Source organism: Macrobrachium rosenbergii, chromosome 55 (assembly GCF_040412425.1).
Source record: "Macrobrachium rosenbergii isolate ZJJX-2024 chromosome 55, ASM4041242v1, whole genome shotgun sequence".
Taxonomy (NCBI): domain Eukaryota; kingdom Metazoa; phylum Arthropoda; class Malacostraca; order Decapoda; family Palaemonidae; genus Macrobrachium; species Macrobrachium rosenbergii.
Genome location: NC_089795.1, coordinates 35897771 through 35920885, shown reverse-complemented (window position 1 = coordinate 35920885; position 23115 = coordinate 35897771). Strand labels below are relative to the sequence as shown.

Sequence of the window (23115 nt, the reverse complement as noted above, 5' to 3'; positions counted from 1 at the left end):
TATAGCCCAGCTATACTAGGCTAAGTGGACAATGACTACTTCTATATCACCAGTAGCAGATTTTCCACTACTAAGTGGAAATCAAGGAAGTAGTTAATCAATTTTGTGAAAAATAATGAACTTGAATCAGATCTTAATAACACAATACTGATCCTGAAAGTATAAGCTTGAAGGTTACTCAAAATCAGCTATAATACACCACTGAAATCTGATTAGGTAATTAACCAGCAAATGATGAAAAAATCCGCCGCAAATATCTGATGTTTACATCGAGGACAACAGAAACAGAGATGATTATCTGCTGAAATTGGTTCTAGTATTACCATTGGTAGGCGGTACTTTGGTCATCTGCACTAAACAAATTGAAGCGTTGCAGTACAGATTTAAATGTCAGACTAGTTAGAAACTATAGCTATGTAATTAATTGGGAAGTTACTTATATAAAAGTTTAGTTTTATTGTAAAAACACTTTTTTCAATCAATTCATCATTAACCAGCCTGAACTGCTATACAGGCGGGAAAACAATGCACTCTGTCTGAGAGGGTGAGCTGTAAGAAGTCCATTCCCAAATCCAAAATAAGGAGTTAGAATGGTTATGTCCAAAAGAGTACATCCTTGATAAGGTATTGTCAAGGAAGAATTTCCAGCCAATTGAGAAAGGGGGGCCTAAGAGAGGCTATAAGATGACCTAGTGTCAACAGCATAATCAAAGTCATATCAAATATTCGAAGATGAAAGTGTAATTTACAGGAGAGGATTGAAAGTTAAGGTAAATAACACACATTTACTGGCAACTGGAAATAAAGCAAGGAAAATAGTCTCAAAAATGGCCATATAAATGCTGCGGTAATGTTGGAGTGAACTCAGTATTCTGTATTTGTGTGTAACTGGTGGTATTACACAAGATCATCAAGACTGCAGAATATAAATGGCATATAGGATTTTCAATGCCTGAAATGTTTAGGTGTAACCAAGGAAGAGGGAGAAGGATACCATATTTTGCATGAGGGTAGGCCTTAAGAGATAAAGCATTTGTTTCCTATAGGATACACTGGATTGTAAAGCAAGTAATGAAAGGGCCTTTGCCAAGTTATAATAGAACAATACACAAAAAGGACACAAAACTTTATAAACCTCTTCCCTCAAGACATGACCATACAAACAGCAAACATAGTACTGCATGTAAATAGAATTGTTTTATTCTTGAGAACCTTGAAAAGATAAAATCCAAGCAAAATACTGATATCTCATAAAATTCCTTTAAAAGGTTTCCCCAAAAATTTAATGTTATGATCAGAGACAGTGTGCCATTCATGTCTTTCCAGTGCTTTATTATCCACAACATTCCACCCATCTGCAACTAGGTCTGGGTCTTCCAACTCTTCTGGTGCCCACCCATCTGACACTATAAAGTACTATTCTCCCAGGGGTTGTGTGCAAGAAATGACCAAGCCACCTCCAGTCTCCTTTTCATCATCTCATCTACAAGCAGAACTTTCCTGAACCTATTTTTTTGCTTGGATTTTTGGTCTTTTTATGACTTTCCAGTTTTTTATGTACACTGGTAAGATACAAAGTGGGTAGCATTCCTACTTCAGCTTTAATATTTGTATTTTTTTGGAAAATTTTTTACCATAAAAATTGTAGCTCTTGGCACCACATTTTTAATCTTGATCCTCTGTTAACTTTTTGTAGGGTGATCGTATTTTTAGCTTTAGTGGAGCAATGGCAAGTTGTTGATCACTGTCAATATCTGCACCTTTACCACTCTTAAACAATATTCAGCATTCTTTATCTCTCTGATTAATTCTCTCTTTGATTAATGGTTACGGGATCTGTATAATGCATCTGAGAATCAATGGATACACATTCAAAATACAAAAAAATGCAGTGTTAAACACTAATTTCTCTTCATCTACTAAGTAGCAGTGCTACTTACCACCTCAACAGGTAGTTTGTTAAAAAATAAAGTTATATTGTAAGTGGAAGGATGGAAGAGAGAGAGAGAGAGAGAGAGAGAGAGAGAGAGAGAGAGAGAGAGAGAGAGAGAGAGAGAGAGAGAGAGAGAGAGAGACTAACCTCTTTTGATGCCACATGCCGTGCATAGTAAACAGCTCCAAAACTTCCATGTCCAATTTCTCGGAGATCATCAAACAGCCTATCAGGATCATCTCTGTCAAATAAATCGGCCACCTCTGGATTACGGAGGCTCCCTGGCCGAGAAAGAGTGGCCATTTCTGGGGTGAGGCGGCCGAAGCTCCCGAGATGATTACGTTTCCTTACTAGTTACATCACTCACTCAAACACCAACATCTGCAATCAAAAGGATCAATATTTGGTCAATTAACCCACCAACACATTGCATTGTGTATATTTGTACAAATTTTTCGTTCAGGGCACACAACCATAATCTATCAGAAAGAAATTCAACTAAGCCCTCAGTAATCACAGGGAATAACCTGCAAAACTCGTAAAAGTCAACAAAGTTTATACACTAAAAAAAAACTATGTCAACCCCAAAAGTCAACATTTTCAAAATCTTTATAGTGTCCAATCTACTGTCTTACAACATGCAACTTATATGTGAATAAGTTCCCATAAAATACAGTAACAGTGAAAGCAGGGTCTTATGAGTGAAAATTATGAAAAGTATCACAGTACTCCAAAAGTAATTACGACAGTGGTATTCCAATGATGTCTGACTGCTTGTTTCTTAGATATGTAGTAGGAGAGGGTAGTTTTATTATCTAACTCATTCCAAAGTACACTATAATTGAGGCCTCACATGACTTCATCCAAATTTTAAAGCACAGCACAGTCATCCTAACCGAGAGTACAGTTTCTAGTACAGAACTGTGATGGGATGCTATTCAGGCTGTTGTTTTGTTCTTATAACACATGTAATGTATTAATAGCTAAAGGTTGGTCTTGTCAAATTTGATGTGTTGGAAATAATTTTTATGGTTTTTCATTAGCCTTACAATTAGCAGATGCACCATCTACAAATTAATGGTGAATAATCAAGCTTGTAAGATTGGCTACTCAGTACTAAACTTACTGTGCACAGCACATCTACCTGCTTCAAGTCTTTTTTGTGGATCTCCTGCTGATAACTGTCATCACGCGTCATATCAGAATTTGCCTTCCAATAAAATTTTACGACAACAAACAAAGGAAGTGAGGTTCTTGACGTTTTCCTATTGCAGTATTTTTATAAATGCATCGAGTGCTCTTCAACTACACTCATTAATCACTAATTTTCTAAAAGGCAATTCCTTGAGTGAAAGATACATAACACTGAACCAAAGGTGAGAAAGTTATTATAATAATTAGAGGTCAAACTCTTTTCAACATGGTTATTCACTGATTTATGCATATAACTGAATTACATTTATGGTCACAAAACATGAAACAACTTAGGCAGTTGTGATGCCCTTTCCATTTATAGCCACATTAATTTCACCAGGGTAAGCCTCAACTATGAGCAAACTCTTATTTACCAAATATATAAAGTACAGTACAGTTAATCTTTGTCTTGGCTGACCACTTGGCTTGTATACAGACAGACCCCAAAATCTTTCAATCCCTTTCGGAATATATGCGAGACACATACATTATATAAACCTACAGTATGCTGCCTGTTACATTCATCAGCCGTGCATTTGGTGTACTTGCCGTCCCGCCACGACGCTCCTGATTGGCTAGTGGTCAGCCAATCCTGGCGCTACAGAAAATGGCCAGTGTGCAGTCTCTCAAAACTCAGAGTGCATCTCCGCTCAGACCTGAAGACATGTCTTTCAAAGTTATAACTTTTATTAAACCTGGTTGCCCAAAAGAATAGTAGTGTTCCCAGTTTCATCATTAAACATGTCAAGCCAATGGTTGAAGGATTATAATGATATATGAATTATTTACTTCAATAAAGCAATGGTAGATATTTGGCAGTGAAATAATCAAGAAATTTTGAAAGATAAATGTATTCTTCATTCATACATGGCATCGCAGTGCATTCATCATTTCTTGCCTTGTGTCTCATAAAATTTACGTAGCAATTGTCATGGATGCATGCTACCTACAAAGTATAGGTAGGGCTGTCAATCCAATATGAAAATAACAAACAAGCGATTAAGAATATTAAAATGTACAGGGATGCTGCACGCCCAGACTAGGCCTATATAGCTTCTCCAGACAGCCAATAGCTTTGCTTACACATTCCTTACTTCTAGAGGAATCTTTTGCTTTAGCTAGTTGTTATTTGGGGCCATACTTGAATGAGCTTGTATGTCAGATCTTGCATTCTAGTTTTAATAAAGCGAGTCTAGGATTTGTATGACTCATCTGCCGTCTGAATAAAGAGATAACTTCTCTGCAGTGCGACCAGCTGCACTTGACAGTAGGCCTATGGTATGCACCCCTATCAGAAGACGCGATCACGAACTGATTCAGTGATATAATCCTTCAACCGTGACAGCATGTTTAGTGATAGAGGCGGGAAACACTGCTATTCTTTGAGTAAGACTGAGGTTTAATGAAGTTATAACTTTTGAAAGACATGGCCTCAGGTCTCAGGAGCGAGGAGATGTTTATCACTCTCGGGAGTTTTGAGAGGGTGCACTGGCCATTTCCAGCGCTGATTGGCTGACGTAGCCAATCAGGAGGCGTGTGAGACAGCGCTGGCACCAAATGCTGATATGAATGTACTATAGTTATACTATGCATGTGTAAGCAGCTCCCAGGTCTAAGACATCTACAAGTCATTCTTTGTCCCACCTAATTCATGAGCTGTGAGAAATAATGGGATTGGGAGACAAATCATAACTAATCGCTTTGTATGAAAAAATATTCTTAAACTGTCTCGCCATATACCCATCAATCATTTGTCATGCCTTCGCAGACAAGGAGCACCCAGTCACACTGACTAGTGCCAGTTTTAGTCAACGCTCAGTCCTGTGTATGGCACAATGGCTACTTCACTCTGTGTGACTTGTTTAGTCAACTTCTTCATTGCTCTTCCCAGGAAAAATGTTTTCTGGTTCTTGGAAAGTCTTCATGATTTTCATTCACCTTTTGGTCTGTGTTCACTTGCAGGTGTTTATGCTCTGTGGTTTTGCCTTTAACGTAAGTTTGCTCAGTACTTGTAAATGCTTAGTTTGGTGAAGAATCATGCTTTGAGCTATAGTGAGTACTCCTTAATTGTGCTTCTTGTCTTTTAGCACTGACATTATTTTAGTCCTTTTAATATCTCAGTTAACTCAATCTTCCATTTTACTTGATGGCCTAAGTGGCTGTGTTGCAATATTTGTTTTTCTTGGTTATGGCATATTTTACTCATTCCTAGGCTTTTCCTTTAATCTGTTGATTTTCTAACAGCTTTCGATATTTTTTCTTTAAACCAATGATTTGTGCTTTGAGTGTAAGCCTGTCAATGTTTTGTAAGTGTTAGACCCTAATGTTCTTCACTTTCATTATTTTTGACTTGTGACAAGTGTCTCAGCGTGCTTGTTAATGACTGCAAGGGTGACCTTGTAGCTAACTAATATTACCACTAGATAAGAACCCACATCTCAAGGTTATGTCATGCACAGAGGTGCTCTGCTCAACTGAGATGCAAGACACGCCCAGAAGGATTGGTGGATCAGTGGTAAATGCTGCCCAGGAAGAGATCTCAATAACACCATACAATGAAGACTTCCGCTGGGATTTCTGAACTCATCTACTTTTAGGCATGTGTCAAGAGTGTATCTCCAGTGCCATTATTTACGAACGGACTCTATCAGGCATCTTTCTCTCCATCTACGCTGCCTCCTACATTCAAATTTCTGTTCACTTTTCTGTTGAGAACAGAAGCAAGAACATGGTTTCTTCCTGTCTCTCCCTAAGCCAACACCCCATGATTCATCTCCAGCTCCACCCCTTTCCAAAAATGTCCAGTTCAACACATCACAGGACTAAGCGCTAACAGTGGAGGACTTAGATGAAGAGACCATGAGGATCTATTGCAGCCTTCACAATGAGACTTAATTCACTGAGCTGAAATTGGGTGTGAATCTTTCACTGTAATTATGTGTGATACAAAAACTTAACATTTCTTTTTATTTTGTTGTTGTTCAGCTTTTTTTATTTCATCTCAATTTTTTATCACAATTTGTTTCATTTTAATTGTTCCTTAGTCTTGGAGACCTGTTAAGAAATTATGGTCTAGCCTTTTGCATTTACCATTCTGCATTTGGAGGTCATTTTTGTGTTTGCAGTTGTGAGTTACTTTGACGGATATTTTTACGGATGGCATGAGTCTTATCTGACATGACAAACTATTGCATACTGCCTGAACATGACTTGCCTGGCATCTTAACCAGTTCATGGAGTCAAGACAAAGAAAAACAGATGGTAACTTTAACCCATAAAAGGAAGAGAAAGAAAAATAAGTGGAAGTATCTTATGGTGACTTTAATCTATTTAATGAAAAAGAGAAAGTAAAAAACCTTTCATTTCTATGATGTGACTAAAACCAGTACTGTACTGTACTTGAATACAGACAGAATAGCAAATGCTAGCATTTTGCCATGACTTTAACCAACACATGAAAAGAGAAGGAGAAGCAGGAGCACATGTTGTGTGGTGACATTAACCAGTAAACAAACAATAACATAAAAAGGTGAAAGTATTTTAAAGTGACTGACCATTATGCAGTTAATCTGTAGATTGTCCATTGTTACCAGATAACCATTATCTGCTTCTGAAGTAAATTATATGTGATGGGCATTTTAATTTTGTAAATGAATAAGGTAAGGCTCACATGATCAGGTTGGTGAAATTATTATTTTACAGTTTTGAAAATAAAAAACTTTTGAGTGCAGAGAGTTGCTGAGATGCCAATGCATTGTTAAAACATCCATCAATCATCATCATCTATCTTTTTGATTTGTAAAGTTGTAAAAATATTTGAACATTAACATTTTATCTACTGGATTTTATGAAATCTGGACTGTAAGCCAAGCACTGGGCACTACTGGCTATTCAGCGCTCGATACAAAGAAAGAGAGTTGGAGCAGTTGGACAGCAAGACAGAGAGATATTGAAAATACAGGAGATAAAGTACCAAGTAGGTCCTGCCATGGTAAATTCACAATCAGCCAATTTAAGAACCAAAATTTAACAGCTAAACTTAGTTAATATCATTTACATATAATTCAAATCAGTACAAGCACAAATCAAAATTTGGAGACATAAACTTACTAAATACAAAAATTAAGTAAAAATACCAATACTGTCCAAATGAGGGAGAAGAGCGGAGGACTTGAATTTTAAATGTACAAAGAAAAGAGGGAAATATTTAAAGTAATGGGGAAATAATTAACATGATAAACTACCAAAACGCTTGCAAATTGAGATGCACAACACAAATCAAAACAAAGTGTGACTGTTCACAAGCAAATTCTACAGAAACACTTGTTGGCCTTCATAGATCCAAGAAGCTCTGGGGCATTTTCAGCCATTCTGTACTTATGACAGTGAAAGGAAGGAGTTGGAGTGGTTGGGCAGAAAGATTGAAGAAAGGAAGAACAGAAGTACAGTAAAGGGTTAAAAGTAGGCAAGCTTGAGGCTGAAAGGACATTGCAAACAACCTACAGTGAACCTCGTGAGGTGCACTGATCCACCTATGGAGATGAGATACGCCTATGGATCACTTACAGGTATCCAATACAAAAATCCAGTTACTAAGCAGAGTTTGGCAGTATGAGTTACTTTTAAACCTACAATTAATATGTACACAATAGACTTGAGTCAATTTTAAATAAAACACTTTTCTTCTATATCAAAATCACTGTAGTTACCAAGATATTTGTAGGATGCAGAAATTACATCTTTCTTTCATATATATCAATTTATCATTTAAAGTTCAAGCTGTATTCAGTCTAATATGGTGCCCTCAATCTATCTACATAATTAAGAAACTTTACCTCTAACCATTATGAGTCCTTTCTCAAACATTTTCAGGACAACCAAAGGCATCAATCTTTTCTAAACGTCAGTTCCGTAAAATTTTGCACTGTCTGTACTTAAAAGTCAACCAGCTCTAAATGTAATAGCCCTAAACACTGCTACTTCACAACTATCACTTGAAGCTGATTGGTTAGCTTTGGTTTTGCAAAGATGGCAATTTGTATCACCTCTGTTTCAATCATTTTGGCAATAATTAACGTAGCTGAAATAAACATTTTGTCTATCACCCAAAGGAAACATATCCACAGCAATTAAACAATATACAGTACAAATCCCTTTGGAAATTATAAAAAACAGGAATGAGTAAATTATGTCATGAGTGTCAAATGGTTTTGGTATATCAGGTAGACCCGACCACATTGGTGACTCAATGAATGGTTATACCCAAATTAGCAGACTTGAATTACAGGACACTATTTCAGAGCTATGCAGACTATTAGTGTCTGCCATTTATAGAATATTTTGACTACATTTTATTCCATCCATAAAATCAAATTCACTGCAGTCATTTAATACAGTACTTGGTAGGATGACAAGCAACCAAATTAGGTCTGCATACTTTTCTTTTTCTCAAACAATTTTTTTTTCAGGAATAAAATCTTAATGAAAATATCTTTGTTTCATCAACCTCTTACACAACAATCCATTTTTATATAAACTCATTTGCAAGTTTCACTGGATCAGCTTATAATTGACACAAAATTATGTCTAAGCCTGTGATCCTGTATTCCTTCAAATTATAATTTCATGTGTATGCCTAATGTTACAATAATACTAACAGTTGATATGCCAACCTATGATCAATTATTTCCCAAATACAGGAACTGAACTGACCATACAAGTTTGCTTCAAGTGTTCTATGGGGACCACTAAGGTAGGCTTATACATTAAAAAAGCAAGATGCATTTATCAAGCGCTGTTTGTGATTATGAAAAAAATACTGAACCAAGATATTCATAAAGATGATGATATTACCGATTATACCAGCACCTTTTATCCGATATAACTGTACTCTCCACAAGTCTGGGAAATTCAATCTTACTAATATACACATAGTGAACATCATCCAAGAGTCAATTCTGTACTGTACTGGTTATCAAGAGGCTGCTTAGTTCACCCAAAACTGTAACGTCATCCCAATTTCACAGCTAACCAATCACAAGCAACCAGGAGGAAAAAGCCTGCTCATAGTGGGCAGAATCAATATTTCAACTTAGTAACAGTTACTGTTACATTTTTTTTTTTCCAGTGTGTCACTGCAATTTTTATTACTTTTTTCTGAGATTCAAGAATAATGTTGCTTCATTATGAATATTATATCACATGGTGTCTTATGCAATTGGCCAAGTCATAATTATAGAAAAGACCAGTCCTCAAAATAGAACATAGTATTTGTGGTATAAACGTTCTCAACATGGCAACCACTTTGAAAGTGATGTACGAGTAAATATTGTTTATAAGAAGTGAGGGGTTTTAAAATGTCAAATATTGGTTTTCTTGTAAGATTTTTATGTAATTTCTCGATAATGACACTAATTGCTATTGCAAGCATTTTGTTAAACCATTGCAATAATCCACGTCTCTCAAGAGGGAGGGGATCACACTCGGAAACCATAGTTTTTCGGTCCATATGATTTACAATTAGTCAGGTTAGGCTTTGATCCAGAGGTGGTAAATCCCCATAGCCCTCACAGAAAGCCATTACACAGCACCCTAGGTTAGACTGTACCCCTGTAATTCATATTTTTTGTTTTCCCTCCATCCAAAATTTGTTTCCCACTGTGTTCCCATATTTCTGTTAGAAAAGTTTACCCCTCTGGTGTGGAACAAGAAGTGATTCTTAAGCACCTTTGAAGGAGGAATGAAAATCAGCTTGAGGAAGAGTGACACACCCTCCCTCTTACATTATCTTCATAAGGTAAGTTATGAGATAGTTCTAAAATAGGCCTGTAATGGGATATAAACCTCCCCTCAATCACAAAGATTATCTATTTATACACCATACTAATTCTAAGTCTGCCTATTTGCCCTCACAAGGTCTACCAGGTGGATTATTTTTTGTCAGTTCATCTTCCAGATTTTAAGTATAACTTGTCTTTTAGTATAATACCTGTCACTTTTGTATATGAGATTTTGTTAGAATCCCTATCTGCCACAAGGTAAATCAGGGTTCATGAAACAATAATTCTCTAACAAACGATCAATTAATAGACAACATGTCAACCTCGTATTTCTTGTGCTATAAATAGTGTTAAACTGGAAGACTGAATGAGGAAAGGCATGAGAGAAAATATCACAATGTATTTATACACTTACTATAATAAAAGGATCATGAATAAAGAAAATAAAAAAAACATCAACATGGTTGTGGCAATAAGAAACCCAAGTTGTACAGTAAAATGAGTAACTGTCGCATGACTTGTCACCAGATACTGAAGGCCTCATTATGTTTACCATAAGTTTCTTGAAATGTAAACCAATGTTTCTAATATACAGAAATTCAACAAGCAAATAACAGCATGAAATGCAGCAAGGAAAGGGAAAACTCAACAGATAAGCAAACACACACAAAAGTAAAAAAAGCTAAGTTAAAAAGCTTGTACCATATGCAGAGATTCCACAATTCACAAGTACTACTGGCATTCAACATCTTCTACCAGGCAAACCTCACCAGCCTGTAAGCGAAACTCTAGTAAATACGAAGCTATCCTATTAAAAAAAGATAAGCTATCCAAAATATAAAGATGGCAAAGTCCTATGGCAAGAAGCACGGCTTAATGCAGAAATCACAGGCACTCTTAATTTCCAGAGACATAAAATAGCCTAACCGATGTTCAATACTCCCAACCTAGCCCTTAACTGTACTTTCCCAAAGCTACTGCACCCAGCTCATAACGGTCTCAGCATAAGGGTACTCTGCACTGATCAATCATAGGCCTCGCTTCATTACATGAACTTGTCTTTCTAGATATAAATACAGCAATTACAAAGATTACGCTTGGCAATAGCGAAACATTAGCTTTCAAAATTAAGTTATTTCAGTAGATATCAGTAGCTATATATTAAATCTGGCTTTTAGCCATAGTCCGTGACGCTCATCCTAACACTGGTCAGTTGTGAACAATCTATAATAAAAATTATGTCTAAGCATAAAAAGTATGTTACATAAGAGGGGTAACATGGATAAGAATTTCTATATAAAAGAGTTACAAGATACCCTAAAATATGTTAGCAGGCACCCTAGGATAGCTTGCCAAGGCACGAAATTATGCTTTAAACATTTTATATTTAAAACTGTAATACAAAGCATGGGCTTGTTTCCATAAGCAGGATAGGTTACTCACTCGTCATTCACCTTTTGGCACGGCCTAAAAAACCTTGGCCAAGGGAACCCTGACTGTAGCCAGGGCTACATACCTAATCCTGGCTAAGCTTAGAACAGACGAGGGCAACTTCAGTTTTAGGCTGGCTTATGTCAAAATCCAACAAATCAATTTCACGTACGAGTACCCACCTCCCCCACCCCCCGTCATGTTTATAAGCCTACATTTGGTAAACCGACGAGAGTAATTTCAAAAATACTGCATTGGTAGCAGCCGCCTCCGAGTTCTCGAGTAGACCTACGGCACCAGGTCATTTAAACAACTATCTGAAAAAGCTGAGCACTCACTACACCTGTTCGAAACATTTGGGTTCGAGCAGCCTTGAAAACCCTCGTGTGCATTATCCAATGAGGCAAAATCAATAATGGAGGTCTAAGGCCGATATCCGAAGGCAAGAACCTTGGAAAGGTCTTTCGGACCAAAGGGCCTCAAAAGATTCCTCCCCACAGGAAATCGTTTAGTTGGACATGAATGCACCACCTTTCTTCTTATCGCCAGTGCCTCCCTCGGCCTCCACTCAGGCTCTTCTTTGTGGCCGCATATAATGGAAAAGAGCAACACACATAATTATTTACCTCGTGAACACATCTGGTAGCCCCCTGCAGTAGTTATAGAGCTAAAATTGACGTTGGAGCACCCCACCCCCCTCCCAACATCATCATCTTTAGGAGTTGCAGTCAAAACACTCTACCTCATCACAATACTCCTGATATTACAACAACGCCTCCAGCAATCGCCTCAATATTGACATTCTCCGTCAGTTTACGTATTCAATGGTGTCATAGTCCTGGTATCTGGGTTATCCACTCATCATAAAGCGTTCTGTAGACACCAACTTTTATTTAATTTACTCACTCTCTCTCTCACTGATCTCAACGAAAATGGCGTCTTTTGACGCATGCGCACTTCACTCACTTCACGCAGCAGTACGGTACAGAAGACATGGTTATTTCAACAGTGTACTCTCAACCAAAGGTACGGTACACATCGAAATTTAACGTTCATACTAATAATCCATATAAGCAAAATTTTTTCGTGACTATAAGTTTCACATCGCATCACTTACCATAATTTACGAAAGACATGTTAAGAAATAGCGTTAGTTATACCAAAATTTGCTTATGATTTGTCGAAACATTATAAGTAACATTGTTAGTGACACCTACCTATACGTTGGGCAAGTCCTGAATGACATCTAAATTCATCATTTCGATATCTACCGCGCTAATGTCATCACTTTTGAAACTTTAATTGATGACTCGTAGATCTAATTGCCATGCTGGCAGTAATCTTCAGCTCAACACTGTGCAAATAAACAGATTTACCATCAGACACTTCAAAAACACTGTTTTGAAGGCGAAAACTAGTACTCTAATTTCAGTAAAACTCACTGTCCTTTTTCAATTCGTCCGCAATGCCGTTGTTGCCATTACCTCTCCATACACCAATAAGTATTTACCATTACTCAAAGCACTCACGACCATTATTCATTATAATCAAATTCAAATAGCTGGATCAGGGGCGTCATTTCAGATTTTTGTTGGGGGTGGGGGGATAAAGATGGTTTGGCGAGCGAAGCGAGCCTAATCAGCTGGGTTTTTTTTTATTTTGAGCTGTTTTAGTGCTTTTTGAAGCCACATGAGCAAGGTATTTCAGCAATAATTACATACTCCCACTACTGTTTATTTATCTCATCATCACTGGTAGCTAGTAGACAGACAACGATCAAGAAACGTAACATTTCCGAGAAATTTCATATATTTATGATTGCACATTTAAAAAGAAAACATGAATTTTTTTATATTTTAATAAAAAATATTCTTTACAAATCAAATTATGGTACCATCGGCTGGCAATGCCAGGCATTAATGAGAATTATGAAACAACTGCATCATTAGTGTAATGGAATTTATATTATGATTATGAAACAAAAAGATATAATGTTGATAATTTGAGTACCATAATGAAAATAAAATAATATAAAAGTAATAATATTGATAATTTGAGTACCAAAATCAAATAGAATAATATAAGATTTTTTAATTACATACCTATATAGAATTACACCAATGGGTACCGACTGTGTCTCATGCGAGCAAAATCATTCGCTACCTCCTCCAAAGCAAATGACTTAACCATATGTTTTCTATGGCCATCAACAACAATTAAGATAGCCGGTCATCCCCAGTTGTTGTTCGCAGGTAGTTCTTTACATGTTTTAACACATAGATAATAACTTAATGTGATGATACATTTGAACTTCGGTAGGAATAGTGGAAAACTAGCTGCTGTTACTTCTTGGGGCTAAGGGGGAGCAGCTTGAGCCTTGTGGGGGTGGCCAGTGACCCGCCCCAGCCCCGGTTAAATGACGCCCCTGAGCTGGATGACTTTAGGTGGACCCTTATTAAAAACTGAAAGTGGCAGAAGTCATTAACATCAACATACTAGCAATAGATATTATTCAGAAAAACACCCAATAAATATTTAAATTGTTTGGAACCAAATACTTCAAATACTCCATATCAAAACCTTTAGAGAGGTAGTGTATACCATAACTACTGAAGTCTATTAATGCAAGTGATGATGACACGCTCGTTTGTTCTAGAAGAATGAAGAACAATAATAATAATAATAATAATAATAATAACAGGCTAAATTTTTTTCTAACCAATGCTGTACAGACTCCAAATCATTTAAATTGTTCGTCAGTTGTTGCCGCTGTTCATATTTTTCAACTCATTTTCATATTATTATTTTATATAAAATTTCAGTCATCGGGAAACCCAAACTTTGAAATTTTAAGATTCCTCTTTATAATAGTTTATATAGTACAAACATTGTTCTGATTGTTTATGGTACTTGAAAAGAAATATCTATCTATCTATCTATCTATCTATATATATATATATATATATATATATATATATATATATATATATATATATATACATACATACATGTATGTGTATTACTTCTAGATGGCTTCTTTTCGTATCCCACTCTACCGAGGATACCGTGGGACCCGCAAATTCATTTTGTCTTTTATACAATTGTGATGAAACATTCGAAGACTCATAAGGGGTACTCTATAGGCCTATTAACTGTCAACTCCACATCACCATAACACTCAGAATATAAGAAAATCTTGAGTTTTTCTTGAAGGACCTCGTACTTTCCTCCTCACTGTTTGTGTAGTTTGTGCATAGTAAAAAAAAAAAATTACAACGGTGGAAACTGCGTAAATACATAGACGTGGTAAAAAGGGTTAGCTTAGGTGAATGACTGGTCAGAGTGTTTTGAGGTGGTCCAGCCATGTGAGAGAATGGACGAAGATCGTATAATTCGTGTCTGGGAGGAAGAGACCAGGATCTAGAATTGGTTAGACATATACAATTTGAAAGACATTTTGGAAAAGAAGGGCGTTAATATCCAGAGCGCTCGGGAATGCATGCGAGACAAGTTTGAATATATGCGGAGTTTGTGAAAGGTTAAACAGAATGCTGGTGAGCCTCATCGAGTAGGTGTACGTAGTACATAATGTTGTAGGAGATTTACTGCATAGGGAGTTCATCCATTAATTAGCAGTTAAAGGCTTAATGTTAAATACACACACACACACACATATATATATACAGTATATATATATATACAGTATATATATATGTGTGTGTGTGTGTGTGTAACAAGAGGCCATGTCCTCATAGTTTCTCAGCAAGTCTCTTAGCCTCAGCTGATAATAGTTCCCATTTACAGCTGGGTGGACTAGTGGGCAGTAACTCGAGTTCTAGTCATAGACCTAGCAAACGTTGGCAATAAAACACACATACACTAATACACACACACACACACACACACACACACACATATATATATATATATATATATATATATATATATATATATATATATATATATATACATATATACTGTATACATGTGTGTGTATATTTATATATACTGTATAAATATATGTATATATACATGTGTGTGCATATATGTGTGTATATATTACTAAGAAATCACAAAAGTAAGCGCGTGATTTTGTTTATTAGTTGAAGCCACTGGGAAAGTACAAATTGAAAAGACAGGCTGCCATATTGTACTGTGTATGTATGGGCATCCCATATCAAAACGTTCACTTAAATAAATAAGCGTAAAACAAATCATGTTGAAAAGTTGGTACTATTCCACCTTTGGTTATTTGTTGCTGTTATTGGGAATTATGAAATATTTCCTCAAGTTGTTCTTTGGTGTATATGCTTTATGTAGGTTTCTTGGAATAGTGCTGAGGTAAACGGAAGAAAAATAGTTTTAAATGAAAGAACTATTACTTCAACATTTTCATATTGAGAATGCCAACCTCTGAACCTGATATATCGACAGTTATAAAAAGTTTTGTTTTTTGAGGGGTACATTCAGTAACTGATTATTCTGTTACCATTGAAAGTAGTCAAAATGACATAAAGCCTTCAGAAGTAAAAAAATAGCAAAATTGGAGTTAAGCGTCATTGTGGAATTTACAACTAATAACGTTTTTAGCTTGTGTACTTGATGTATTTTGTTAGAAAAAAATTTTTTTTAATTCCTACTTTGAAATAAGATAGGTAGAAAATCAAAGGAATTCATATACCATTGCATAACTTGTTTGGGGTTAACATAACAATGTCACGTTTTAATAAGATAGCTTTTTAAACCTTGGTTAAACTGAGAACATAAAATTTTCCCAAATTCTGTCTAGGAATTTTTTTTACTTATTTCGTTCAGGTATTCATAGGTTGATTTTACATGCTGCACCTTTCATTGGTATCCATGAGCCCCTCAGACCGTGAATTGCGTCGGTCTCTTTGTCAGCTTGTTGGCTAGCGAAGGCGTATGATGTCAGAGAATCTTACCGAGAGAGGTCGGAAAGCATTTTTGCCTTTAAAATCGCAAGTACTTAGGCGGATAAGCCTCTCTCACTTAAGGCCAATAGCAACTATATAATCAGGATTCCTCATTTACCGAGGACTGCTATCACGGCGGTGGAAAGCTTTACAACCTGAAAATGCCTGCCCTAGGGGCTGGCAGTGGCCTGGGTACAGATATACAGTATTATACCTCTAGGCGGAGGAAATTGCCTCTGAGTGGCAGATGAGCTCCCTTCCTTTGACCAAAGGAAATCACTTTTTTGGACATGCTGGGTGGCGGGAAAAGAAAATATGTTATTATCATCCCTGCCTCTGTGTGGTGCAAAAGTCACCAGCTGACTGGGGTCGTTGGGTTTGCACCGCCAGTCTTGCATTTATTACAAAAAATGAATCGGATGCTGCCACTGAATGCGTTTAGACAATTTTTTTAGAATAAGAAAAAAGAATTAACGTGCGAAATTATGATTTTGGACATTGTTAAAGTTATTAAATTACCTTTGCCTACAGTCACTGAGGGACAGAAAGGCAAGGAGTAGGACTGCTCTTGCAAGCCAGGTATAGTCGGGTGGTGTCATTATAGCCATTCCAGATATTTCGTTTTTATATTTGTTCATTTAAGGTTTATTTTCCCTCCCTTTTTTAAAAACTGATAATTCTGTTACTTGGAAAATTGCTGAAAAAAATACAAGAAGTTCTGTACGCTGTATTTCATTGTATTCAAGACTAGTTAGTTCCCTCAAGCAGTTAACCTTCGAGTTCTAGCCCGAGGTCATTATTATGTGTTATTGAGCTGTTCAAAAATCGTAAAGCGTGGTTCTGTTTTCACACCAGGATTGCTTCCCATTAACTAAAACTGATCCTACTAAATGATTGTCTATATATATCTTAGTGTGCAATGCAAGTCGCTTTGATTGCCATGTTTTATAGGAAATTCGTTTTCATGAGATCCAGCATTTCTGATGACTGTGCCAAGTTACCTAAATGTGTCAACATCATTGATGAGTTGACTTCTAAATATTATGCCTCCTACTCCAGCATGTCTTGTTCTCACCATATATATATATATATATATATATATATATATATATATATATATATATATATATATATATATATATATATATATATATATATATATACAGTATATATACAGTATATATACACATATATTCTATATATATATATATATATATATATATATATATATATATATATATATATATATATATATATATATATATATATATAATGGACGTTTGGACGAACGGCTCTTTCACCGACACACCTGCAGCCTAGAGGAGGTTTTGCTTAAAAGTCTACATTTCTTGATTTGTTGTTTACTTTCACATTTTATATTTATCGTTGTAAACTAAGAGAAGTAATTACTAATATTATATATTTATTTCGCCTTCTAGAAACAGATGAAGTGTTACCATTTTTTAAGTCCAGACAATACCATTCAGAATTATTTGGCAATAAAAAATTTTTATATCGTTTAACCATAAGCATATACAAAAGCAATTTTCTCTTATCATAACATTCGATTGGTGAAATGTCCGTCCCGCCTAAAGTCCTTAGCGAGGTTCCGTTCGGCGAATTCTCCTCTCGGCCAGCTGTCGTCGACGAAAAATATGCATCGAGCAAGTGTCAGGGTAAGGGATCGACTTACAGATACGCAAACCGTATTTTATTTGTTATTTTGATAACTGTTTTACACTCCGCGTAGCGCCTTTGTTTAGCAGTCCCAGACTATGGAAGATAATATGACTAAATTAAGGAACTTAATGAAAGGCAAAATTGGTCGCAGAGCAGAAAAAAACTGAAAACAATGAAAATATAACGGAATTCATATTAATAGAGCCCAAAGGAAAGCTTATAACTTGTGCTATTTAAACTGAAAATAAGTTCTTCAGAAGTGAAAGTAATACACAATAAGGAACTTGCGAGTAATAACTGATAAATATAATATTTCATATTTTAATTGTAGTGAGAATAGAGTACTATCACTTAATGAACGTTGTCTACATCAGACAAAGATACATTACAAATAACTGTAACTACACCCCATACACACACACACGTCTCTCTTTCTCTCAATATATATGTATATGTATGTATAAGTATATATAGGTGTATGTGTTTGCGCGTGTAATTTAACAGTTTTCTGTATCATTTAAACGGTCCATAAAAACAGCATTAATATTGTAAACAACATATTTTGATTATCATCACTTCGCGTGGTGAATGTTGATATATTATATATATATATATATATATATATATATATATATATATATATATATATATATATATATATACATACATACATATATATACAGTAGATATATGTGCGTGTGTGTATGTATACATACATATACCTTTATGTTTGTGTGTGTGTTCACTTTGTTTGGTTTTATGTACAGCCCTCCACAGGGATAATTCCCTCTCGGGCGGGCCCTTGTACGTTTTCGAAATAAGGTGCTTCTTATATTTTATAATTGTCTTTCAGTGTTTTCTCGTCAGTATCGTAGCTCCTGTAGACTAGGAGAGTCATTAGTTCCTTTTTAAATTTGCATTCTTCTTGTATGCTCTTCACTTCCGGCGGTATTTTGTTGTATAGTCTTGGTGCACAGTGTTCAAATGCTCTCTCGCCTGACTTACAATTTGATCTAGGTTCAAATAGCCTATAAGCTTCACTTGCATGTCTGATTACAATATTCATTTCGGGTCTAAAGAAGCTTAAGCAATTTCTCAGATATGTTGGTTCATCATATTTTAGTGCTTTAAAAACTGTAAGTAGTATTTTATACTCTATTCTAGCTTTTACTGGTAGCCAATGTAGCTCAATTAGTGCTAGGGTTATTCTGTCACGGGAACGTAGACCTTTTATTAACCTGGCGGCTCTATTTTGTACTCCTTGCAATTTTCTTAGTAGGTAGTTAGGGAGACCGTAGTATATAACGTTGCAGTAGTCAAGCCTCGAAAGTATTTGGTTGCAAATTGCAGTTTTTCAGAATATCTTCGTTTAGGTATTTTTCAATAAATGCAATGTTTCTAATATGATAGTTACAGGTTTTTGTAATTTGCAATATATGGTTCTTCGTCGACATTTTATTATCAATAAATACTCCTAAGTTCATCACTGTTGCTACAATATTTATTGTTGACGAACCAAAAGTTATTCTTTTGAACTGTTCATATTTTCGTGGTGCCCTGTCAGATCCAAATAGCATACACTCCGTTTTGTCTTCATTAAGTTTCAATTTCTTCGCCGACATCCATTTTTTTACATCTTTCATTATTGCATCAATTTTACTAATGGTGTCTTCTACCGTTTCGACAGGAAAATAGGACTGGGTATCATCAGCATACAGTTTATACTTAACCTTGTGCTTATTTAGAATTCTAGATAATTCGATTGCGTAAATGCCAAATAGCAGTGGACCCAGAACGCTGCCTTGGGGCACTCCTTTTGTAAGGCTTTTCTTTTCTGATTTCACATTTGATATAACCACTGTAACCTTCATATTTCTAAGTACCTTTTGTACCATTTGTGCACGTCATCTTCGATGCCTACTGCTCTCAGGTCTTGGTCTTCAAGCTGTAGATTGTGGTCAACTGTGTCAATTGCTGCACTTAGGTCAACATAACCAGGATGCCACATTTTCCATTTGCTATAATTTCTACCATATATCATTTATAATTGCACACAGTGCAGTCTCTGTTGAGTGGTTTTTTCTGTATGCTGACTGATCATCAGGTATGACATTGAGCTGTTTCAAGTGTTTCCATGTTTGTTTGTGAACTTCCGTTTCTATAAGTTTTGATAAGTACGATAGGTTCGATATTGGTCTATAGAAGCTTACATTTTCTTTGTCACCTTTTCCTTTATAGGCCTGCTTTATACAAGCAAGCTTTTCACTATTTGGGAAAGATGCCTGTGCTAGACTCATGTTGACAATATCAAAATATAGCTCCCGCAACTGATCAAAGTTTTTTGCCTCTTTAATATCACTTATGGGAAACGGGTCATTTTCACAATAGGTGTTTTTTTTTACTTTTCTTATCATTTTATCAGTCATTCATGTTCAGTTCTTTAAACTTACTGAACTTGCTATTTCTCATTACGATCCCCGGGAGATCAGGAGGAATCTCCTTATCTAAACTATGACAGATTCTTTCAAATTTTTCTTCAAAGTAGTTCACAAAGTTGTCGGCCAGGTTTTTGTAGCCAGTAGTCATGTCAGGTAGAACTTTTTCTTTCTTGAGTCCCAATATTCCGGCTAAATTGTAATGTATTTTGGGGGGGTTTTTCCCTGCACTAAACATTTTATTGTAATATGTTTTCCTAGTTTTCATAATCAAGTTGTTGTAATGATTTCTAGCTGTTTTATACAGTGACCAATTTCCACTGCTTCTTGATTCTTTCGATCTTTTCCATAGAACTTCCATTTTTATTTTCTTTTTCTTAGCTTCGCGTAATTCACTGTTGAACCATTTGGCATTTTCTTTAACTGTTATTTGCCTTGTTACTTCTGGACATTTATCGTTGTAGCTTGACTCCAATACACTTTTGCTATAGAATGTAAAACAGCTTACACACACTTGGTCGCCTGTCAAGGTATTCCCCAAATTACACCTACACTTCTGGTTCTTTTCTCTTATTTTCTTTAAGCTTTCATCAATAAATCCATCAGCTTTAAAGTTGGTTTTGTTTCTGTAAGTGATAGTTTTTTCAGTGTATAACCTTTCCAGATATTTACATAAATATAATTAGTTTATGTATTGGAGATATCACGCATTCAGGCTCAACCTGTACGTCATTCACAATCTCGTTGTTTTTGTTTTGTATCACTATAGGTCAAACGTTTGGTTCCATACTGATGTAGGTTTGTGCACAACATTTTCGAGGTCGTGGCTTTCAAGTAGCTCTATAAAGTCTTTGACATATTTGTCATCATTATCATCCAGATGCAGGTTGAAGTCACCACAAATCAATATGTTTTTGATATCAGCTAACAAGTCGAGGAAGTCATTGAATTCATCTAGGAATAATCTCTTACTTGTGCTTGGTGGTTTATAAACTGTTATGATTTGCATGTGTTTGTTTATGTGTGTAATTTTGGTGTTTATGTATTCAAATGTACTGAACACATTTTGGTTCATCATAGATACTTTGTACACTTTTTTGGCAAAGATTCCCACTCCACCACCGTTTTTTTCTCTCGGTACATGGTAAAAGTTGTGAGACCTTGGCGCATTTCATTTACTTTAGAGAAATCGCTTACATTATTGCTTAGCCAAGTCTCCGTTAGCATGCATATATCTAGATTGTGATCATTTATCAGATTTCTAATAGTGTTAGTTTTATTTCCTGCGGACTGTATGTTTATTAAATTGCATAGAAGATTATTAGTCAAAGCCATGGTCCGTATTATTTTTCACCTCTGATAAATATTCTTTATATACTGTGCACTTATTGCCATCTTCTTCTTCTTTTAACGTGCATTTTTCCCATTTTTGTATGGGGTAAGCACGATGCCTTCTTTTGAAGGACTTTTGATTTGGCTTTGGGGTAGACCTGTAGTCTCGATCGGCTGCCCTGCCTGACATCGCTTAGACATCATATGTTTTATGTTTAGTATCGCTATGGCCTTTCTTTACACAATTTTTACTCTTGAAGATGCTGCTAGCACATTCATTTGATTTGTAATTTTCACCATTTCTAGGGCAAGCTTGGTCATTTCTACAATTTGTATGTGTGTATGTGTATGTATAACAAGGGAGCGCAGGATCTTTCACCTTAACTCTGAGGCATTTTCAATTTTGCCTTAAAGGCAAAAGATCTTGCCCACCATAGTTACAGTGATTTATATACAAGTTATATATGTATGTATATATATATATATATATATATATATATATATATATATATATATATATATATATATATATTGTTGAGGGAATACACACACACAAAACACACACACACACACACACACACACACACACACACACACACACACATATATATATATATATATATATATATATATATATATATATATATATATATATATATATATATATATATATATATTATCTTGTATCGAGGGGATATAAATCACAAACAATGCGCATGGCCATGAGGAAACTGAAACAATGGCGGGCAAGTTCTTTTGCCTTTACGGCAAAATTGAAAAGGCCTCAGAGCATAGGTGAAAGATCCTGCGCTCCGTGGATTTAATTTTATTGTGGCCATATACGATGTTTGTGTGTGTGAGCGTATGTGTGTGTGTGAATGCGTGTGCGTGTGCATGTGTGTGGGCATCTTTGTGAGTAGGCTAAATGCAACATGTTACAGAAAACATCTTTTGTATGAGACAGAGGAGGACATCTGCAGCTTGTCGGTTATCTTGGAACATGAAATTTTTGGCTGGATGATCTACCAGCCATCAGAGAAAATTCACTTCACCAAGACACATGGCGTCTGTGATAAGCAGCCATTAGCAATCCAGTGATGACTGCAAATACCCAGTGCTAATGCCGTACAGTATTATTAAACCTTGATGCAACATTTGATCCTGCAGTTTACGATAGACGACACAAGACTTAGACTTGACATGGGTTGCAGACAATAGGCTACATTGAAAATCATTTTGGAGGGTTTTTTTTCTTGCAGAACTCTCAAGGTGTAAATCAAGAAATTGTAGGTTTACAAAAAATATTATTAACAGGTGTGACCTGAGGCAGTGCTCTGTGACCTACGTTATTTGGCATAAATACGATGTCAAATTATCAAGGAGTAAAATCTTACTTT

At 35.8% G+C, this 23115-nt stretch overlaps 1 protein-coding gene across 16 annotated transcripts in view; it reads right to left on the bottom strand.

The window, feature by feature from the left end:
• The window catches only part of Tao (Serine/threonine-protein kinase Tao), a 69649-nt gene extending 57336 nt beyond the window's left edge, over positions 1-12313 (bottom strand). For 6 of the 16 annotated variants that reach the window (XM_067099865.1, XM_067099873.1, XM_067099874.1 and 3 more), the window contains exons 1-2: positions 12080-12288; positions 2081-2314 (exon numbers count right to left, since the gene is read on the bottom strand). In XM_067099865.1, coding sequence (XP_066955966.1) covers positions 2081-2236 — 156 coding nt within the window. In that variant the 5' untranslated portion in view covers positions 2237-2314; positions 12080-12288. The other 10 variants (XM_067099866.1, XM_067099875.1, XM_067099872.1 and 7 more) reach the window with 6 other exon arrangements.
• Between the last annotated feature and the right edge of the window lie 10802 nt (positions 12314-23115).